The sequence below is a fragment of the Osmia bicornis genome, chromosome 5, assembly GCF_907164935.1.
Source record: "Osmia bicornis bicornis chromosome 5, iOsmBic2.1, whole genome shotgun sequence".
NCBI classification, from domain to species: Eukaryota; Metazoa; Arthropoda; class Insecta; order Hymenoptera; family Megachilidae; genus Osmia; species Osmia bicornis.
Window position 1 is genome coordinate 17,439 of NC_060220.1, and position 22,677 is coordinate 40,115.

General features: G+C 41.8%; 2 protein-coding genes across 9 annotated transcripts; one reads left to right on the forward strand and one right to left on the reverse strand.

The window, feature by feature from the left end:
- Window positions 1-35: 35 nt before the first annotated feature.
- On the reverse strand, window positions 36-11,644 carry LOC114882747 (39S ribosomal protein L38, mitochondrial). 3 transcript variants are annotated; one of them, XM_029199728.2, is made up of 9 exons: window positions 8,223-8,290; window positions 7,993-8,118; window positions 7,785-7,896; window positions 1,636-1,856; window positions 1,417-1,569; window positions 1,023-1,350; window positions 769-930; window positions 538-674; window positions 36-412 (listed from the first exon to the last, which is right to left on the reverse strand). In XM_029199728.2, the coding sequence occupies exons 4-9, from the start codon at window positions 1,772-1,774 to the stop codon at window positions 111-113; spliced, it is 1,221 nt and encodes a 406-aa protein (XP_029055561.1). In that variant the 5' UTR covers window positions 1,775-1,856; window positions 7,785-7,896; window positions 7,993-8,118; window positions 8,223-8,290; the 3' UTR covers window positions 36-110. The 3 variants fall into 3 exon arrangements, with proteins under 3 accessions (XP_029055561.1, XP_029055562.1, XP_029055564.1); XM_029199729.2 differs by lacking the exons at window positions 7,785-7,896; window positions 7,993-8,118; window positions 8,223-8,290 and adding an exon at window positions 2,684-2,860; XM_029199731.2 differs by lacking the exons at window positions 1,636-1,856; window positions 7,785-7,896; window positions 7,993-8,118; window positions 8,223-8,290 and adding an exon at window positions 11,556-11,644.
- Window positions 2,194-22,424, forward strand: LOC114882741 (triple functional domain protein). 6 transcript variants are annotated; one of them, XM_029199712.2, is made up of 34 exons: window positions 2,195-2,520; window positions 3,299-3,589; window positions 3,711-3,824; window positions 3,887-4,211; window positions 4,315-4,970; window positions 5,689-5,784; window positions 6,144-6,322; window positions 6,398-6,545; window positions 6,641-6,832; window positions 6,914-7,117; window positions 7,187-7,471; window positions 7,602-7,928; window positions 8,015-8,426; window positions 8,751-8,989; window positions 9,098-9,399; window positions 9,476-9,722; window positions 9,850-10,041; window positions 10,253-10,516; window positions 10,597-10,953; window positions 13,461-13,974; window positions 14,477-14,552; window positions 14,657-15,314; window positions 15,387-15,494; window positions 15,553-15,995; window positions 16,062-16,221; window positions 16,287-16,514; window positions 16,643-16,831; window positions 17,142-17,374; window positions 19,285-19,567; window positions 20,345-20,885; window positions 20,952-21,375; window positions 21,467-21,805; window positions 21,882-22,074; window positions 22,150-22,424. In XM_029199712.2, the coding sequence occupies exons 2-34, from the start codon at window positions 3,329-3,331 to the stop codon at window positions 22,255-22,257; spliced, it is 9,297 nt and encodes a 3,098-aa protein (XP_029055545.2). In that variant the 5' UTR covers window positions 2,195-2,520; window positions 3,299-3,328; the 3' UTR covers window positions 22,258-22,424. The 6 variants fall into 6 exon arrangements, with proteins under 6 accessions (XP_029055547.2, XP_029055548.2, XP_029055549.2 ...); XM_029199711.2 differs by having other exon boundaries at window positions 15,411-15,494; XM_029199713.2 differs by having other exon boundaries at window positions 2,195-2,358.
- The last annotated feature ends 253 nt before the right edge of the window (window positions 22,425-22,677 follow it).

A 22,677-nucleotide genomic window follows, 5' to 3' on the forward strand; every position in this document is an offset into this window, starting at 1 on the left:
ATTGAGAAACATACGGGGAACCGTACTACTTATACTACTTCGTCGAGTATTTATTTGGGGAAAAGAAAAACACATTTCATAACGTACAATAAAATTGCCAAATTTTCTTTCTACACACTTTCATTCATTTCGTTAACTCGACCACGTCCCAAACGCTCTTTCGTTTTTTCCAATTTCAACCAGGAAGGTGTACCTCTTGGGAAAGTACAGGCGTTCGGATATTTCAGTGGCGGTTTTGGTTCTTTAAAAGGATGAACGATTTTTAATTTTCTTAATAAAAATTCTTTCATAACATCCTTCGGATCCTTATATCTATCCATATAGAGATTAAACGGTTGTCTCTTTGGAAACCATACTTGAGGTTTGATGTACTGTTTTGGAAAATCGTACTGAAATATCGGCTCCTTCGTTCCTGTGACAAAAAAAAAAATAGAAGAAATATGTATATTATTATAATGTACGCACGGTGTTCTGTGTAGTATCTACATATATGAACTTGTTAAATCGCACAGTTACCGAAACTTCATTTATACGTACCTAATACCGAATGATAAAATTTTGTCACCGTAGGATCCCAATCGCTTTGGAAAAATGCTAGCCCAGCCGGAGTGAGATAGTCTTGATATTTCTGATAAAATTTCAATGTATTCCAATCGCGATCTGTTAACCGTAAACTAAAACAGGTATACGGGATGATACCCTTCAAACGTTACGATACAAATTTAACGCATAATTTTTTCTTATTCCTTTCATTAACTTTCGATTTACCATGGTGGTGGTGTCTTCTTGTACTCGGCATAATCCAACCGCTGATTTTGTTTGTACAGAATAAACGCATAACGATAATAACCAACTCCTCGAGGTGTAATTGGTCTTAAATAATCTATTATTTCTTCACCCTGTCCTATTTTATTCTCAGGAATGTTCCCTCTAAGATAAACGTTGTTATCAAAAAACATTAATCGCAGAAATCATTTCGACGAGTAGTTAACTTGAAAGTAACAAAAATTCTATTCACTCACAAAAACCAATGACAATATTCGTTCGATGAGTTCTGCATATTGCCGTCCGGTGTACACATTATTAAAGTCCACAAAGTATCTGATTCGGCTTTGTAAGCGATAGCTGGTGGTTGCGATGCTTCCGCAGGCTTTATTACGTTTCCAGTGTAAACTCTGACGACAGCATCCTCTTGGACTTTGTAAGCAATTTCTAAAGGTACGACTGGAAAAAAATATGCATCGCCAAACGTGTCTTGAAAAATTCCATAATGGTCTGCGATTTTACGAATATGAAATGGACTGGATGCTTCCCACCAAACTTCCTTTACCGTCTCCAAATTAACAGGCACTACAAGAAAGGGGCAAGTGAAATAAATATATATATATATATTTCACTAGTTGATGTTTTACTTACACTCTCCGCTTCTTAGTTGCTTTTCAAATTGATCATCGGATCTGTTAACTTTTATTTCGTTCATCCAAATACTCTTTTTTTCGGACGAAATTTTTGGCACGGAGAAACCTATGTTTACTTTGAATGATAATGCTGGATCCGTTTGATTAAGTTCTAAAAGTGAAATACAACAGGTTAGAAAAGGATGAGCATGTTAGAGGAAAAACATTATGCATATACCCTCGAGTCGTTGCTTTAAATTTCGAGCGATCGTTGGCGGTTTTCCTCGTAGATGATGTCCACAACGAACTTGCTCCATACGAATTGTTAACCGTGGGGAAACGTCTCTTGTGAAAATTCGAAAAACTATGTTCGCCATAATCGAACGATAACAAGTTGACTAATCAATTCTCAACACGACGATCAACATTTGCGTTAATGATTCTTCTTCAATTATAGCGCTAAAATTCGAAATAAACGGTGCCTGGTGTCTTCGTGTCTTTTTCGGTAAAGAGAAACAGAGACGAATGGAAAAAAGAATATAGCGCGAGAATACGCGCGATAAAAGATTTTTTCAGGCAGAAAGTGCTATGAATTTTTTCCTTTACAAAGTACTTTTCACGGTTTAAAAAATCTTTTTCACTTTCGGTAAAGTACATATGAATTTACTTCAGAAGGTTAGGGAGTTAGGTTATGTATCTGCTATGCGCATTGCATCCAATTGCATCCAACACCAACCAGTATACGTATACATACATATATGTAACATAAATACCTATATAAACGTAAATTTACAAAGAACCGAAGAACGCAGAGAGAAAGAAAAGCCGTGTGCGGTGCCCTCGCACGACGTAAATGCGTATTAACAATGGATCCCGTAACGTCGGCGTTCGAACAAGGAAGGCATTGAAAATTTCTTGTTCAAACCAAACAGGCTCAAATATGGTGGACTGCCATTGGCAGGTAGTAGTTTTGCAGTTTCACGTTAATTACAGCTTTAGAAATTTTAGCAAACCAACGAACGAACAATATGAATCGTAACACATTTTTTCGACGGAATGTATGTATAGTAGAAATAAGAGATTCGAGACGATCGAAGTTTCGTCGGATTGATTTGTTGAACGGGTAAGCGAAACAATTTTCATTTTGACTCGACTGTGCTTTCTCGTTCGTGTTTCGTGATATATACATACACATATTATACGCGAAGGTACGAGCTAAGTAAACGGATAAACCGAAAAAAAACGGTTCGGTTTCGCATCGAAACTGATTACATACGATTACATACATTTCTCTTCATTTTTCTTGGTATACAATTTCTAAATCACTTGACAAGTATGTATATCAACTATCGAGTTGAACGTAATTTTTCCACGTCAGTGACGCGATTGCAGGTAACGGTGGTAACGATACGAATACTAATCGTATGATTTTGGCAATGGCAATAATTAAAGTGACGCTGGTTGTGTGGTTCTGTCGTTTTTTTTTCTCTCTCTCTTTCTCTCTCTCTCTCTCTCTCTCTTTCTCTCTTTTTATTTCTCTTGTCCTGTCTTTAAATATCAATTGTGATTTTTACCGGATTACAACTTGTTGTGTTTATATGTTTAGTTTGTATTGGTTTCTTCAAACATTTTCATCTTAGGAATCCAACTGTATGTGTGTTTGTGTACATAATATATTGTAATAAATGTTAAAATGGTTTAATCGTTTGCTTTCCTTGTACCTGAGCGCAGAGTTGTTTTCTTATTTTAATTAGAAATAGAATTTCTTCCAAGATAGCAACGTTGAAATGTTGCTGTGAAAAGTTTGATAATAAAAAAAAGTATGAGCGAATGTAATTGGGTGTTTCTTATACTCACTGGTTACGTACACGGAATGTAAAATTGTAAATATTTTTGTATAGATTCAACTGGATTGAATAAAAGTAAGAGAAATGGATGGAACAAGAGCGGCCGAGGTTCTACCTTTACTTCAAGATCGTTTGGCTATACTTCCCGGTGGCCGAGATCGCAGAGGTGGACCCGTACTCGTTTTTCCAACTACTCCGAGACGCGAACGGACTAAACCCGAGGACTATCGTCGTCTTTTGCAATATCTCTTAACCGTACCTGGCGACGAAGCTAGGGGTTTGCGTTTCACCGTGATAGTGGATATGCGCGGTGCTACCTGGGATTCCGTCAAACCCATTCTAAAGGTTCTATTCTATTCTATTGTATTAATTAACGATCATGGAAAATCTAAAACGGAAAGCGTCGCGTATACTTTTGAGTAGAAACTGTTTGCATCGAAGGATTTAATACGTTTCTCCGTTTAAGGTGTTGCACGAGCATTTTCATCGATCTGTCCATGTGGCTTTCATTATAAAACCTGAAAACTTCTGGCAGAAACAACGAACGTCGTTAGCTAAGCAAAAGAAATATAATTTTGAGGTAAAAGAAGAAAAGGGTTTAAGTTGGAGCAAAAGCTTGTCAAGTATTGTTTATAATTTCAGATAAATACCATCAGTTTGGAGGCTTTGACGAAAGTGATCGATCCGTCGCAGCTAACTGCGGATTTAGATGGATCTTTACAATACGATCATGCTCAATGGATCGATACGAGACTAGCTGTAGAAGACTTTACGTGGCAAGCGGGTGAGCTTCTAGACAGATTGGACGATTTGCAGGAGGATCTGAGTCGAAACGACTTTGCGGATGACGCATCCGGTGCGAAACACGGGATCGATTTACACAATGAAATGAAGAAGAAAATTATGAAAGTTCCGGTCGAAGAGATCCAAGTTATCGGTCAACGATTATTACAACGTTTCAACAATGGTAAAGAAAGGAGTTTATCGTTTATCGTTTATCGTTTATCGTTTATCGTTTATATAGTAACGAAACGAATAGTCGTAAGAAATAAAACAACGTTGATTGTCAGGTATTAGCGGTGCTGGTAGCGAAGGAGGTAGCATCGAAAGTGGTGCTGCAGGCGGTACCGATCCGGACGGACGAGCGTTAGCAGCCTTGGTAATTCAGCATTTGGATTCTCTACACGCTGCGCAACAACATCTTTTGCAGTTGTGGCATATTAAGAAAATGAAATTGGATCAGTGTTTCCAACTGAGACTGTTCGAGCAGGATTGTGAAAAGATGTTCGATTGGATTTGTCACAACAGAGAAGGATTTTTGGCGAATTACGTTGAGATCGGTCGTTCCTATCAGCTAGCAAAAACTTTGCAAGAAGAACATAAGCATTTCACGATGAGCTCGATGAACGTTTATGTAAATATAAATCAAATTTTGACGGCCAGCCGTTTACTTGAAACTCAGCACTACGCTGCTGGACACGTAAGAGCTGTGGCCAGTCGGCTGGATCGAGCTTGGAAAGAATTTGCCGCGGGACTCGACGAACGTACAGCGGTCCTTGGTTTGAGCGTTGTATTTCATCATAAGGCGGAACAATACGTCGATAACGTTGCGGGATGGAGTCAAGCTTGTGATGTTGGAAATTTGCCTAATGAAATTCCAATCTTAGAATCGCATATACGACAGCACCAAAGTCTTTACGAAGCTATGTGTCAAGCTTATACGGAGGTAATGTTCATTTCTTTTAATTTTACGATATGTATGCGTATGCCATACGTGCTGCCGTGCCGTTCAAATTCTCGTCCTTCTTTTTGTTGTCGTTCATCTTTCGTACGAGTTAAATTAAAACCATTGTTACATTTCATGATAGAACGTAAGTCTGCTGCTTTAAATTGCATTGAATAGCATTGAATAGCATTGAATAGCATTAAATAGAGGATTAAGTGATCTTTTTTCTTGTAACTCGTGAAACGTGATTCGTGTCGTTGATCGATGTAATACGTACGAAAGGTAGATTTTTATAGTGAAATGACACGATATTTGGCAGGTTTATGACGCGTATCAAGCACTTTTGAGTGGTCTAGGCTCGATGCTGCAAGTTTGTCACAGCTTCGGATCGACGCACGGTACAGACTCGGATACGTTTCGCATCGATGATTATGTATGAAAACGATTCTTTTGGTAGCTTCTAACTGATAAACATGCGCTTGGTATGCGGGGATCTGATAGAAAATAATGTTTTTCAATAAATAATAGGGGTTAGATGGTAAAGCTGTTAACTTTTCGAAGAAAAGAAACGGGATGGATGCATTGGGAATCCACTCTTTCGATATCTTTCGATATATTTCGATGTAGATTCGAAAATTGTTGAATTTCATGAGTTTCAACGAGATATGATATTCCTGGAAAATGTTAAATATGGTTTTGGGTAATCATTGTTGTTTAGGTGCATAGTACCAGTAAGAAGCTTCTTTATCAACTGGATCACCTGGTGCAAGTCTGTAATCAACCGCAAGGAATAGACCATACAACCAGAAAACATGTACGTCTGTTAGTGTGCACGAATATACATGTACATGTCTGCAAACTAATCTTCATCGTTCGCTTTTTGCATTGTTTTTCTTCACGATCAATTTTGTGTCTGCTTATCTCTTGAATGTATTGTATTTTGGTTCGATTATTATAAGATTTAAAATAAGCACGCGTTACTCGACGAACAACAACAACAATAACAATAACAATAATAATAATAATAATAATAATAATGACGATGACAACGATAACGATAACGATGCACGTGTAGCTAATCAAGTAGATGTTTAGATTGCTTTAGAGAGAAAGCGAAAAAAAAAAAAAAGAATTTGAAAATAATCAAGTGAATAAGGTAATCAATTTCTTTAGAGTCAAGATGGACACGGAATCGATGGACATACTGGCATGAGCGGAAATCCAGCGGCGGATTATAGCGAGGGTGCGTCGCACGTGTTGGCAGTGATCCATCAAATTTTGGGTCATCACAGAGCGTTGGAAGCTCGTTGGCATGCCCGGAAAGTGAAATTACATCAACGACTTGCATTAAGGTAAAATATATTATTTATATTAGGTTAGCCGTATACATAAAATTTAATACGATTTTTTTCTAATTATTTACCAAGATTGTTTCAAGAGGATGTGAAGCAAGTTTTAGATTGGTTAACCAACCACGGTGAAGTTTTCATTCGGAAGAATACGGGTGTAGGTCGTAATCTTCAAAAAGCACGAGTATATCAGAAAAGTCACGAACATTTTGAAAACGTTGCACAGGTAATTAATGATGATGATGATGATGATGATGATGATGATGGTGGTAGGTAGTATCGTTAGTTGATAAATTTATCGCTTCTGTTTGATTCGTGCAGAATACTTATACGAACGCCACCAAACTACTTACCGCTGCTCAAGAGTTAGCTCACACTGGGGAATGCGCGGCCGACGAAATATATGCAGTTGCACAAGAATTGGAAGCTCACGTCAGTAGTTTTGCGGCAAGAGTCGAACAACGACGTCGAAGATTAGATTTGGCAGTTGTTTTTTATACCCATGAAAAAGAGGTAAAAGAGCATGAAACGAGAAAGAGAAGAAATGAGAGGACGTGGAATTTTTATGTGTATGTTTATGTTTATGTTTGATAGTTGAGCGGTTGGGTAGACGAGTTACGACAAGAATTGCAACAGGATGAAGTTGCAGAAAATTTGGAAACAGCGGAAAGATTGTTGGAACAGTGCGCGCAACATCGAGCATCCTGTTTGGAAGCTTGTGCGTCGACTATCGTTCAAGGCGAAGCGTTGCTCCGAGAACTTCGAGAATCTACCGATGCTCCCGATACCACTGGTTCTGTGAGTTTCTTCTCTGGTTTGTCGTTAATTTCATCAAGATTGCGTATACGAACGGACCGATATTTTCAGATCGCAGCGGTAGAAGCTGCGCTCGATAGGTTAGCTGGTTTGAGGCAGGAGTTGGAAGAATTATGGGCTACCCGAAAACTGAGATTGGAACTGTGCTTACGGCTGCGCGTATTCGAGAGGGACGCATTGGAAGCGAGCGGCCAGTTAGAAATGTGGGCTCAAGAATTGCAAGGTCCACCTAGAGAGGGTTCTCCCGAACAATTGTTACGTGTACATAACGATGGTGTTGCTCATATGCAAAACACTGCTTTCCAGGTTCTACAACAAGGTCAAGAACTCGCTCAGGTAAGAATCGATAGAATCATATATGTATGTATGTATGTATGTACATACAGCGTGTCTAATCCAAGTATTGTTCATATGAAATTGAGATCTAAGTACACACACGCACATATATGTACATGTTATCGCGTAGGTATTGGAACAAGCTGGTGTTTGCATTATGGCGGATGGGCAGCACAGTGCTGCAGCTAGGGTGCAAGTACTTTTAGAGTTTTTAAACGAAAGGGAAATGGACGCCGAGGATTTGGCAGAGATGAGAAGAGTTCGATTAGAACAGGCTTCTCAATTGGTTCAGCTGCAGACCGATGCTACTCACGTAGCTAGTTGGATTCGTAACGGAGAGGCGATGCTGTTGGCATCTCTGCGAGTTCCAGAAAATCTTCAAGACGCCGAACAACTTCGTTTGGAACACGAACAGTTTCAAGTCGCTATAGAAAAGACTCATACTTCAGCCGTTCAGGTAAATCAGTAACGAGATACTACTAGCTTAGGTAGGTTAAATAAAAAAAAGCAATTATACATACGAGTGTTGTAAATTGTTGGTAGGTAAAACACAGAGCGGACGCGTTGGTCAGCGCGAATCACTATGATCCGAAAAGTATAAGGGAAGTAGCCGAGGATGTTACGAAGAGATGGCAACAGCTAGTTACCTGCGCGGAGGAGAGGCATAAATTAGTAACTGCTAGTATTAATTTTTACAAGACGGCCGAACAAGTACGTTCCGTGCTGGATAGTCTGGAACGGGAGTACAAACGTGACGAGGATTGGTGCGCTTCTGGCGATAAAGCTGGACAAGTACCGACGCTCGTTGGCAAACATCAAGAACAGAAGGAAGCATTTTTAAAAGCGTGCACGTTGGTACGACGAACTGCGGAAACATTCCTCAAGTATACGAACCGCAGTCTTCAGTTTTACAGTTACCAGGCGAATAGCGCTGGTTCTGAGAACAAAGTTAAAAGTTAGTTACACGTGTTGTTTTATTTCTACGTATAATGTATATACATATATATATATATATAGATGTACATATATCATCACATATGTGATAAAATCTGATCGAAACGACTCGACTCGACTGGACTCGACTCGACGGTAAAGACGATCGGCTCGAAATCTTACTTTTTCTACTTCTCTTCTCTTCTCTTCTCTTCTCTTTATCGAGAATTCACGCGTTTGTAGTTTCGTTCGTAGAATACGGAAAATACACGGGGTGACTAACGTTCGTTTGAAAGAAATTCAGAGAATCGGACTGTCCATAATATCTGGATGATTTGGGTTTCAGGTATTTTGGAAGAGTTGCTAAGTAAAGAAAATCGAGTACTCGAATATTGGACGCAACGTAAAAAGCGTTTGGATCAATGTCATCAGTACGTTCTATTCGAACGTAGTGCCAAGCAGGCTTTAGAGTGGATACGAGAAACAGGCGAATTATATTTAGCCACGCATACTAACGTTGGCAAAAATCGGATCGAAAATGAGCAATTGTTGCGGGAACATAACGAATTCAAAGGCGCTGCAAAGGTAAGCCTTTTTTTCGTTTTGCTATCTTGTAGGATACGTCTGCCGCACGGCCAATGACCGATGACCGATGATCGATGATCGATGATCGTCGATCGTGTTTCTCTTCAGGAAACGAGAGAAAGGGTAAAACTGTTGATTCAACTTGCCGACAATTTAGTGGAGAAAGGGCACGCTCATGCAGCGGCGATTAAGCAGTCGGTCGCTGAGGTGGATCAGCGATACAAATGCTTTAGCTCGCGTATGGATTATTATAAAACTCAAATCGAGGATGATCTAGGAATTCAATCGGACGATGGACAGAAGGATCTGTCGATCGATCGAAATTCGGATCCGTTGCTCGAAGAGAAGATTAAAGGGAAAGATCTGAAGGAATTGAACGAAGAGAAGCGGAGATCGGCTCGACGTAAAGAGTATGTTTTTTCCATAGAGAAGAAGAAAGAGGCGAAATTGTTATCGTACCTCATTACTTTTTCGATATCTCGACAGATTCATCATGGCTGAACTACTACAAACGGAACGAACTTATGTGAAAGATTTGGAGACGTGTATTCGGTGCTTTTTGGAAGAAACGCGATCCGGCAAAGGAAACATTCCGTCTGGATTGCAAGGTCGAGAATCGATCATTTTTAGTAACATGGAAGAGATTCATCAATTTCATAGTAACATATTTCTTCGCGAACTGGAAAAATACGAAACTATGCCAGAAGACGTTGGACATTGTTTCGTAACTTGGGTAAATATACTAATTATAATAGATGCCAAGGTTCCATAACGTTTCTAATTAGAAACGTCCGAAATGAAACTTTTCGATTTTGTCGTTGTAACGAGAGATGTTCTTATTTCATTTTATAACCCATCAGGCACCGAAATTCGACATGTACGTAATGTATTGCAAGAACAAACCAGAAAGTAATCAGTTTTTGGTTACTCACGGTGGAACTTGGTTCGAAGAGTTGCAAAGAAAACATCGAGTCGAACATCCGATTGCTGCCTATCTAATTAAACCTGTTCAAAGAATTACGAAATATCAATTATTGCTGAAAGACCTTCAGGTATGTAATCGAATGAAATGATTCTGTCTGTCTGTCTGTCTGTCCTGTCTGTCTGTCTGTCTGTCCTGTCTGCCTGCATGTCTTTCTGATACGTTCTGTCTGCTGGAATAACATCGATAAATCTTTAAACGACACTTGTACGTGTATGTTTTATTTGCCGTTCCGGTTTCATCGTTTTTTCTTTTTTCTTTTTTTCTCACATACGATTCAGGCTTGCTGCCAAGAGGGACAGGGCGAGATAAAGGACGGCTTAGAAGTAATGTTGAACGTGCCTAAGAAGGCGAACGATGCCTTACATTTGAGCATGCTGGAAGGTTGCGACGTCAGAATAGACACGTTAGGCGACGTAGTATTGCAGGACTCTTTTACAGTTTGGGATCCTAAGCAGTTGATTAGAAAAGGGAGAGATCGTCACATATTTCTGTTCGAGTTTCATCTACTCTTTAGCAAAGAGGTTAAAGATTCAGCAGGAAAGGTAGGTAACGAACCGAAAGCAAAAGCATGAAATAATCAAGTTGTTTGCGGATATAAAAGTTGTTTCGTTCGTCACGATAGGTTAAGTATATTTATAAAAGTCGTCTGATGACTTCTGAATTGGGAGTGACCGAGCACATCGAAGGGGATGAGTGCAAATTCGCCGTTTGGACCGGTCGTGCACCTACCAGCGATACACGGGTCGTTCTACGCGCTAATTCGATGGACGCTAAACAATTGTGGGTGAAACGTTTACGCGAAGTTATTCAGGAAACGTACTTCAGTTTGAGCATGCCAAAAAGTCCTGCCAAGAAGAGTTCCAGTCAACGTTCCAGTAGGGATCTCGAGGAATGTGCTTCCCTGGACGACAGTGTTGAAAATTTGGATAGGAATTCTTTGGCATCGTTTGGATCGACCAATACCACAGACTCTGATAAGGTAAGCTAACTCGGGTAACGTTTACGTTACGATTTACGTATCGCGAATATACATAAGCGTGGCGCGAAGCGAAGCAAAGCAAAGTATCTTTGGGTGGGGTTCGAGAATAATCGAAAAGCGAGAAAACGTTGAAACGAGCAAGCGCGTTGCGACTGCGGTAACGATGTCGGCATCACTGATGGCGACGGCGCGTGCACGGGAGAGTTGACGAACAAATGAAAAAGAGTACGCGAGGGCGCAGAGGATATGCAGCAGCAGCAGCAGCAGCGGCGGCGGCTAGAGGAGGTGGCGGAGAGGGCGGTGACGGGAGGATATCAGGGACGATAGGTAACGGGATCAGTACGAACGCGACACTTGGGTCGAATGGATCCGTTCGATGGACGACGAGTCTTTCCGACTTGTGGAGAAACGCGAATAACCGTTTCGAAGAAAGCATGTCGGTCGTACGTTTGACCACATATTTCATCGCGTTTCTCGTTTCTTCCATCTGGTTATCCCGTTCGCGCACGTGAATCGAAAGACAGCAGATTAAAGTGACATGACGTCACCGGCAGGAAAACCTGCAACGATCGTTCAGAAAGCCCGCAGGAAGATCTCGTTACCTTGGTTCCGTCAGAGTTCCGTAGCTCAGCCACACGCAGCCCTCTCTAGGCAGCATACCATCGACACCCCGAGCTCCTTTCAGGCGAGACGCTTGCACCGTCAACCCTCCCTTTCCCAGGTACTCTTATTCGTATTCGTATTCGTATTCGTATTCCTGTCCAAGCTCGTTCCACTTTTTTCCCTAATTCATCAATTATCGTCCCGGGGTTAGAGCTATATCGTAAGGGAGAAGAATACTTTTTGTCCTCGTTGTTGTTACGAGTTTACGGGTTGCCATTACGTTTACTGAAATGAAAGAAATTCGATTTTAGGTATAAACTTGAAAAGTTTCTGCGTGCAAAGTAAAATTAGACGACGTAGAAGGAAACGTCCGCAGTTGGTCGGTAGTTGGTGGTGCGCGTCCGCACACGGTAACCACATCCGTAATTCGTTCCTTTCCTATTTTTCGCGTAAAAAACTAACACGCTTTGTGACTGATTATTCTTGTCGCGAGACTACGCGTCCCTCCTTCCTTTTTTTTAATAATTCGATTCTGAGTGTTTCGACAGATGCACGGTAAACCTTTGTTCGATTTCCGTACGTTTATTGAAAATAGTGATCTGCTGCTATAAAAGCAAATCGAATGGAATCGCGATTTGAGGCCAAGTTGAGATTGGCTTGTTGCCGAGTTTCTCCGGTACGTTCGAGTTCGAGTTCGAATTCGAGTTCGAATCTATGGTTAGATTCGGATATAAACGCGCGAGCGTGCGCGGAAACGACGCACGTACCGGTGAAACGTTTGCGCGCTTAAAAACACACTACTTATATATTGCATAACTTTGCATTCATGGTGTCAAAGAAGTCTCGAATCTCGTCTACTCGCTCGATCGAATCGGTGCGTCGCGTCGCATCGCGTCGCGTCGCGTCGCGTCGCGTTTCGTTCTGTTCCGTTCCGTTCCGTTCCGATTCGATGCGGCGCGGCGGCGCGGTGTATCGTATCATGATTTTTTTCTTCCAACAATGATTTTCACTCGCTTACAGGGTATGTAGAAACCATCGGGACGATTCAAAGAGAATCGGTAAATTTTGGCACGTGAAAAAGGCTATTTTCGTCGGTGGAATGCGACGCAAGAGCGGTCGACTTCTGCTGCTCTGGCTTAAATCTAGAACCGTAATCGTGCTCTGATCATATATCGCGTTTACCTCGTTATCACCTTTATCTTTTTATCGATCCAATTGACCCTTTAACAGATCAACGTTCCTCGTATAAAATCCTAGCATCTAACCTCCTGCTGCCTTTTTATCGTGTACTTGTCTTTTTCCGATTAAATTGTCGATTAAAATCAACTGGAAACGAAAGTTTGAATCGAATTTTGCGAATAGTATAATATTCGCATCGAGTGTGTTACCTATCTTTCGAGCTTTTCTAGATTTAACTGAATCATGGGTGAATCATGGTAAGCAAGGAGAACGATAAAGGCAAATATTCGAGCACGATAAGAGGCGAAAGGAGGACAAACGTACTCCTCGTTTGAGCGGCCAAGTTCGCAACGTTTGCTATTATACTCATATTATATATTTTCGGAAGAAAGAAACAGGTGTCAATGTGTTGTGCCTTTGTTGAAGGCAGGCTATTTCGATAAAATTGAAATCACTCGAGCTAGAATAATCTATTAAACGCTCCACCGGTCCGAAAAGTCAAAGACAATCGACCTGCTCTATTCCGTCGATCTACCTACCCTCCGATTCTCTGCTCTCGCTTTATACAATACTTACTCCTTTTTTAAACCTTTACCTTGTTTATCTTCGTTTCTTACTTACATCTGACCGCAATCGATAACGGTTACGATACGTGAAACGTTTAAACCATCGGACGGGATGCAAAAAAAACTCGATGAAATCGTTTATTTCATCAATTGTTTCAGACTGGCGTAGCCGAAGTGACTTGGGTTATCGCGGATCATTTGGCGGCACCAGGTTCCAGAGAGTTGACGGTAACAAAGGGTCAGCAGGTCGAAGTATTGGAAAATGGGAGTAACATAAGCGGTGTAAATACAGCCGAATGGACCCATGTGCGTCTGCTCGTTGCACCCGGACAAGTTGATCCTCCACCAGAGGGATTGGTACCTACTAGTGCGCTTAAACAACCACCGCCTGTTTCCAGTAAGACTTCGCCATCTAGAAAAGCTCCGACCCAACAACAACAACAACAACAACAGCAACAGCAGTATCATCAACAGCTATCTAGTAATCAGATTCAAAGTACCTCGCCAAGCGGAATCGTAACGACTGTGGTATCCTCGGCCACGATAGGAACCGGAGGGTCGTCTTCGTGCTCCTCCTCATCGTCTTCGTCGGTGATCACCGGCGTACCGTCCACCGGATTTACCGTTCACAATGTTCAGAATGTAGTTGCACCTCTACTGCCGGACGAAGCAGGTTTGTAGTTTTTATTTCCTTTTCACCGCAGCGCAATGGGACCAAATGAAAATGAAACTGTTGACACGTAACGAAAAGCAAGTAAAAAAAAAGAGGTGCGTGGTTTGACGGTGGTAGCCTATTGTACGCGTACTCCGACGCTGTCGGGTCGGATCGGATCGATACGATGTACCGGGATAATCGTGTCCTTGACCGGTTGCATCTCCAGGTGATGCGCCGATAGAACACGGTTGACGCATCGAGCGTGCCAAAGTCGCTTTACGACTCGCGATGGTCGTTAACCTTTCTTCGAACATGCTAATTGCTTGCTTTCGTTACACCTCTAAATTACCTTTTCAATTTTTATCTCCATTTCACGCGTTTTCGTTCGACCGAATCCTCATTTTTATATTTTTAACTTGCCTCGTTATTGTTCGTCGTTACCACTAATGGTGTGTGTGTAGGGGGTTGTAATTAATTTCGTATTTAAACGTATGATAATCGTTCGATTATTTACTTACAGAAAATGTTATCGCGAGTGATGGAAGCACCGGTACGAATACAAGCTCTCCAGGAAACAAGAGGCGCGGTTTCAGTGGGTAAGTGAACGGATATGGAAAGATAAAATTGATAAAATTGAAAATTTCTTTTCAACAAGATTTGAACAACGGTATATAGAAAGAAAAATTGCTTTCGTTTATAGGAGAAAGTGGCTACCCCCGCCGTTACGCAAACTTAGCCAAGGTAAAGTTGAGAAATCGAGTGCTACTACGATTACAGCAACGCCGGGATCGGCTGGCATTTCGATTCCCGCAACGGTCACCACTGCAACCACGACCACGATCGCAACACCGACACCGCCACCGCCGCCGCCACCGCCGTTAACGTCGACTTCGACGTCGACGTCGACCATCACGGCTACCGATCGTTCCTCCTTGAAGAAGAACATTTCCGGAAAGCGATTTAAATTGCCGAGTGGAGCTGATCAAACTCGAACATCCAGAGCCGCCTCTGTCTCTATAACGACCTTAACGTCTGCAGCTGCGTCTATGCGAGTATCATCCGGTTCGGTAACAGACGTGGATTTCGACACGACCGAACTTGTGCGAACGACGATCGAACCGGAAACAGAAGAGGAAGAAGGAGAGATCGAACAATCGGAAGCCGAGTTGGAAGAAGATACGACGGAGCCCGATGACGCCGAGACGTTGACTTACTCGGAACAAAATGGAGCGGACGATGCCGAAGACGAATTGGAACTTCCACCGCCGATGAAGCCTATTACCGAACCGATACTCGTAGGGACTTCTAACGGATCCTCCAGCTCTACAATTTCAACGGAAACTGGCGGAAAATCTCGAGTAAGCATCGCATCGCATCTTCTCCTTTCTTTTATTTTATTTTATTTTCTTTTCTTTACCTTGGCTATTCAGTCGGTTTTCTTTTTCTTTCCGCAGACGTCCGAGCGATCCACGAAAATTCTTGACGGTGCTACGACAGCCGACTTGGCTGAAATCGAGCAGATCGTAAAGGAGAGAATGGTAAGTTTTATATTTAAAATACATTCAGATATGGTTGATGCATCGATCTTGATGATAGGAACAACACACGGAAAATCTAGAGAGACAGAGCCTTATGAGAACGCCTAGTGGTAAAAGTTCGTCGAACGTCGGAAGCGGCAGTGAAGATACTCGCGAGGAAGAAGACTCTTTACCAACAACGATGAGTATCGCTAGCATTACGAGCCCAATGGCGACGGCGACGGCGACGGCGACGGCGACGGCGACAACGAGCAGTCCGGTACATACGAATCCAGACGAACACGATCCGGAAAGTACGGCCCTTGCGAAACGACAGTTTGTTATTCGAGAGTTGGTGGACACGGAAAAGGATTACGTAAATGATTTGAAACAAATAGTCGAAGGGTATATGGCGTTGATGCGAGATCCTGAATGTGAGATTTCGTTACCTGATGATTTGCGCGGTGGAAAAGACAAGATGGTATTCGGTAATATAGAGGCGATCTACGAATGGCACAGAGAGTAAGTTTTTTTTTCAAATCTTTCTCACTATCGTCCTACGGATTACTACTAATTACTCGCGTGCAGTTTCTTTCTGAAAGCTTTGGACCGTTGTTTGGAACGTCCCGAAGAACTTGGCCCATTGTTCAAACGGTACGAAAGAAAATTGCACATGTATGTGGTGTATTGTCAGAATAAACCAGTCTCCGAGTATATCGTCTCCGAGTATATTGACACTTATTTCGAGGTAAGCCAATCAACATTTTTACACGTATTTCTTGCCAACAGTTTCTATACGTATATGTGCTATAGGAATTGAGACAAAAGCTCGGACACCGATTGCAGTTGTGCGATCTTTTGATAAAACCAGTTCAGAGGATCACAAAATACCAGCTTCTTCTTCGAGAGGCATTGAGACTTACCGAACGAACTCAAAGAGTTGCAGAAATCGAAGGTCTTAGAGCTGCGGTTCATGTGATGCGTGTCATTCCAAAAGCGGCCAATGACATGATGGATGTTGGCAGGCTCCAAGGCTTCGACGTGAGTATCCATCCATTTTCATTTTCCCTTCCCCTTTCTCTTTCTCTTTCTCTTTCTTTTGCTCCCAGTTGCTCTCTGTTGCACTCGTCGTTGTTCATTTTTTCATTCTCTCTTGTTGCACTGTTTAGGGAAAGATAACAGCGCAAGGGAAGTTGTTGTTACACGGACCTCTTGTAGTAACAGAGTTATCCAATTTACCGAGCAAAGGAAAAGAGTGGCAAGTCTTCCTTTTCGAGCAAAATATTATTTTCAGCGAAGCTGTTGGCAAGAAAACGCAATTTACAAATCCCGCCTATATTTACAAGGCTCATATTCAGGTAAAAAGCAACAATCATCTGTTTTCGCTTTTTCTCCAATTATCTTTCTTTCTTTCTTTCTTTCTTTCTTTCCTTTTTCTTTCTTTCTTTCTTTCTTTCCGAGTTTCCATCGAATCGGAAGGAAAGAAATAACGGTTTCATACGATTCGTCGATGCCAACTATTCAGTAGGTGAGCGCGGGAGTGGATAAAAGATTTATTAGAAATACAATTAGTAATTGACGAAAAAAGTTTTGATAAAGCCAAGTAAGAGAAAGGAATAAATTAGGAGGCTGAAGAGAATGTTAATGTTCCTTTCGGTGGTCGCGTAGGTGAATAAGATGAGCCTGGAAGAATGTTACGAGGACCCAGAAAAGTTTGTGATTCGATCGACGGATCCTCGGAAGCCTAGCCTTGGATTTTCTTGTATCGCAATCGAAGAGAACGGGCCGCGAAAGCAGGACTGGGTGGACACGATCACTGCCATCCTGCAAACTCAACGCGACTTTCTCAAAGCGATACAGTCGCCTATTGCCTACCAAAAGGAACTTACCAAAGATCCATTGTAAGCGTCATTCTATTTAAAACATTGAATTACACATTGACTCTCTTTCAACGCTCGACATGTGAAGATTCGTTTCAACATATTTTTGTATATTTCATATATTATATATATATATGTATATATATATATCGTATATATATACATATATATATATATATATATATAAAAGAAAAAGAAGGAGGAGAAAAAGAAGAAGAGTAAAGAAGAAGGATACAGAAGCGCTGTATACAAAAACGCTAGAGAACTATAGTCGTCTCCTATGGTAAAAAAATCCGGTTTTATCTCCACTTTCCTTTCGTTCTGTTCCTCTACTTTACCTCACGGTGTATTCTTTGATCACACTCTACACGCACAGTACTCTTACCGTATTGCGACGTGCTTCCTCTTGTTTGCCTTAACATCGCAGTCCGGGAATCTACCTCGCTATCGCTGCTGAGTGGCTTTATCGCGAGAGCGTCTTCTACTATATTCTATATATACATACATACATAGCTACCTACCTCCTTCGGAGTAGTTTTTAACGTTTCTAGAATCGTGATTACCACGGTTCTTTGGAACTCGATGCTATACAATGCAATGCAATGCAATGCAATGCAATGCAATGCACTACACTACACTACACTACACTACACTACACTGATACGGTACATTACATTGCGTTGCAATGTGGTGCGATGCCATGCGTTTCGATCCGACCCGATCCGATCCGACCAGATGCGTTTTGTGGTGGGATGCGACATCAATCGAACAGACTGTTCTTTCTCGACTATGTATTGAGCACGTGTGTGCAGGTGGGGGTAGGTATAACAAGATGTATTCACTCGCACTGATCGAATCCTCGTCACTACTCCCTTGCAACCTGTTTGGAAGTAAACGAAAAGGTGAATGAGCGTATTTGTTGCATGTTTTTGTTTATGTGAATAATGTATTTGTTGGACGCGTGTTTGCATGTACTCTATGCGTGTGAACGCATCAGAGGAAGGGGGTGGGGGCGAGAGAACAAAAAAGGAAGAAAAAGAGAAAATTTTAAACGAAAAATACATAAAGTAAAGTTATGGCTGAGCTAACGATTGCAAGGTCTCGCGTATAATGAGCGTAACGGTGATGAAATTTCATTAACGTTACGGGATTCATTGCCTTCGATTGTTTCTTTGGTCTTAACACGCATAATAAGATGATAGGAAATTGTCAAATTGACAGTACATAAAAAAGAGAAAGAGAAAGAGAAAAAGAAAAAGAAAAAGAAAAAAAGGCGTGTTCAAAGCCCGAATATGCATGGTACAAGTGAGAAGACGTAAAATGTAAAATATCGATAAAGCGTCGACGCGTGTCCAACATGTTGGCTCACCCCCACCTAAAATTATTTATTAACGACGTAACGCCGCAGGTGTATAATAATTTGAATAATGTTCGTAAGAACGTGAAATTGAATGAGAATTGGAGTAGAGTATGCTGTACATAAATGTGTATTCACGAAAGTCGACGACCCAAAGTGAATCTAATCACTCGCGAACCGTAAACATTTTGTTTAGAATAAATTGTACATTGGTCAACATTCTAATTGTGATGCGTCCTTTCCTTCGCCTCTTTAACACTACTTACTTTTTTAGTTGACTAACAGCTTGTTTATCCTTTTAAGAACAAGGTACTGCATTAATCATTTACGCTTGAATGAAAATTTCAATTGCTTCGAACGATTAACAAATTTATCGTTTAAAATAGGAAGAAGAGTAGAAAAGAAAATGTTGAGTAAACATTGAATGATTCATTGATAAATTCGATGTGCGAGCGTTGATTTAAAATAAGTTTAAGTTTCAGTAATATGTAGTCAAATACAAAGAGAACGCGACCTTTTTTTCTCGATGCAGTGCCGTGTTTGAATTTGATTTATGATTTGCTGGCGTATACAGTCGTGGCGCGAGTCCGGAATCACCGTGTCGAGGAGGTGTACTTTCAACGATTTCTTCAACGATACCACCGAACCTGTCCAACACAAGCGAGGACGAAAGAAACGAAATGACAGCTATCCGTGCCGCTGGTAAAGCATTTGCTGCGGCAACCACATCGATAACAACGAAATCGGATCAGGATTCTTTGCAAACGCCAAGCCCTAGCAAAAGCAGATTGAACTTTCTCGAGGGATTCAAAAGCAGCCTTCGGCCTCGATCACCTGTGCGCAACAATTCTATCCCGGTGAGCAATAATGCCGAAAATATTGATATATTCTTTTCTCTTTTCTCTTTTTTTTCATTCTATGCGCCTTATTCTATTTGACTGTTTGTAATTAAACCTATTGCAATTGCAGCCTCCTCCTTCTCTTATTGATACCTCTTGTTAGTCGCTCTTTATCGTGTTCACTTTTCCTTGGTACGACGACAATATCTTTCTTGTAGATTTTTCATTGAAAGGACAAGTTTATTTTATCCTTAACGGCTATCGAAATGCTTTCAAACTATTCGAATGTGTAAATGTTGGTTTTTCATCGTCGCCTTTTGCAGCCGTCAACGTTCTCGTCGTCGTCGTCGTCGTCGTCGTCGTCGTTATCGTCGTCATCGTCGTCGTCGTCGTCATCATCGTCGTTATTTCCATATCCTTACTTTTATTTCTTTTTCTTAAGGTAATTTCGAACTAACTTATCAAGCTTGTTGACGCTGTCGTCACTACTCCAGTGATAGTCGCTTTCTTCTTTTTTATTTACTCTCTTCGTGTTGTATTAAAAATTGAGTCGCTAGTGTTATTGGCTGCTGGTGAAAAGGTTGAAACATTAGGTAGTGAGATCGCAAAGAAGAAAGGATAACTTGGAATGATGTAGCGAATGAAAAAATAGAAAATAAATGAGAAGAGAAAGAGAACGGTTAGAAATGGTATTTGGTGCGAAGAGTCCGGTGCATGATGGTGGTGACGAGAGGGTGACGAAGAGGAGAAAACTAAGAGAGAAGCATTTTGAAAGTTAATCGGGAGATTGCGTAGATCGTTCCAGGTAGCAGAGTAAGATTAACCGCGGATTGGGGCAAGTTACGAGCCGGAGAAGAAGTGGAGATCTGTCGGCCGGACGGTCCGGGAGTGATCGTGTCTCGAATAGTTGGCAAGATGGAGGAATTCTGGATTCCGGCCAGTCTCGTTCCAAATTCGTCCATCAGCCGCGCATGGTCTTTTCGACCGCGAAGAATTGATTCCGAGGGAGAGAGCGTCCATCTTCCGCAGGATGTGCACGCGGAAGAGAACGGTCCTCCCACGATCTTGACTATTCCGTGTTCGATCAGGGCGACGGCCGGCGGAGTGGCTCGACTCGTGCTGGAGGCACGACGCGTCGAACGTGCAACCGTCCGGTGGAGGAAGGAGGGACAACGATCTAATATCGAGCCAACCGATCGATATCGACTTTTCCGAACGTCCGATTCTCTATGTCTCGAAATTGCACCTTGCCAGCCATCCGATTCCGGGATTTACCACTGTCGCGTCGAACACGAAACGGGCTCTTGTTCGGCGAAAATTCCACTTCGCATCGTAGGTATGTTACATCATCATCATCATCCCTCTTATTTCTCTATATCTTGCATACATGACAATTTTCCAGGTATCAATACGAATGCTTGGTGCGATACGATCGAAGGTAATCGATCGGACGAATCAAGTAGTAACAACAACAACAACAACAACAACAACAACAACAACTCATCTTCGACGATCGTTGCGCGTTCCAATTTTACAAGTAATGCGACGAAAGATCGAAAGATGGAAAGTAGTGAACGGTTTACCGACAGATACATAGAACTGGAGGAATTAGGAAACGGAAGATTCGCTAAAGTATGCCGTGCAAGGGAGAAGGGATCTGTCCGAGAAGTGGCGTTGAAACAAATATCCAGAGTAAGACAACGGGTGTCGGTGACACGTGCCGAGTACGATTTTCTTCGAGCAACTCGTCACGATAATATCGTGAAAGCGTTGGCTCTCTTCGAGGACCTACCCCAACCGGGTGTCGACACCATAGTTTTGGAGCTGTCAGTATATACTTGTATCTTTCTTTCTTTTCCTTCGTTCATACGAGAGATTCCTTAGGCACGACTAACATGGAATCCTATCGCGTGGTAGGGTAAAGGGTCCAACATTGTTCGGCCATCTCGGTGAAAAGAACGAGTACACGGAAGCGATCGTTGCCAAGTATACCGGGCAATTACTCTCGGCGTTGCAGTGGTTGCATGCGCGTAAACAAGCTCATTTGGATCTGAAGCCAGAAAATGTTTTGATCGACAACGAAACCGATACCGTCAAGTTGATTGATCTCGGTGAAGCTGTTAGAGCAGCACCGCTCGACGAGGTCCGTCCACCGGCCGATTTGGAATTCGCCGCTCCTGAATCGGTTCTCGGTAAACCGACAGGCTCTTACACGGACATGTGGGCTGCCGGAGTTTTCATTTACGTGCTTCTCAGGTTAAACGAATTCTCCTCGCCATCTACTTATTCCGAATCTAGAGCTAACCGAATCAATCTCTTTCCTCTTTTCCAGTGGACTTTCACCCTTCTTGGACGATTCCATTGAAGAAACTACCGCTAATATATTGAAGTGTGACTTTTGTTTTCCCGACGAATACTTTAACGAAATATCAGAGCAAGTTAAGCGTTTGCTCGACAGACTACTCCGTTTGCGCGGAGAAGACAGAACGACCGCTGAAATTTCCTTATCGTCAGCATGGTTTCAGGTTAGCCCACAACCAAACGCGATCAATTTTCGAGAGATTGTTTCAGAGTTGTTTGAAAAAATTTACATGTTTCAGGTACCGATCGGTGCTACGATCCCTTCTTCTCGAATGGCTGCCTTTATCGATCGTCGAGCGCATCGATCAAAATCTCGTCAGGAACGAAACAGTAGTTTTTATTCTTAAATCTGTATCTCGTTCACATATATGTATATGTATATGTCCTATGTCTATGTCTATGTCCTATGTATATATTCATTAACGAATCATTTTTTGTAAAAGCTTGTGCGACCGAATTGAGTAAATTGAGTAAATAAAAAGCAACGAGTTCACCTCGTCGCTACTTCTTACGACACCCCTTCTCTTACTCGTACACCTATTTTCTCGAATAAAGAATGAATCAACGTGAAAATCTATTCTGTCGATCCAAGCCCGATTTAGGTCTATCAATTAGAAACGCGCAACCCATTCTCGTTCACACCTGTTTTCGAGACCACGTTACGTAAACAGGTATTTACTTTCTACGCTGTGATGTTTACATTTTATTTTCAGCTAACATAAGACACGGCGAATACGTCGAATACGTCGAATACGTCGAATACGTCG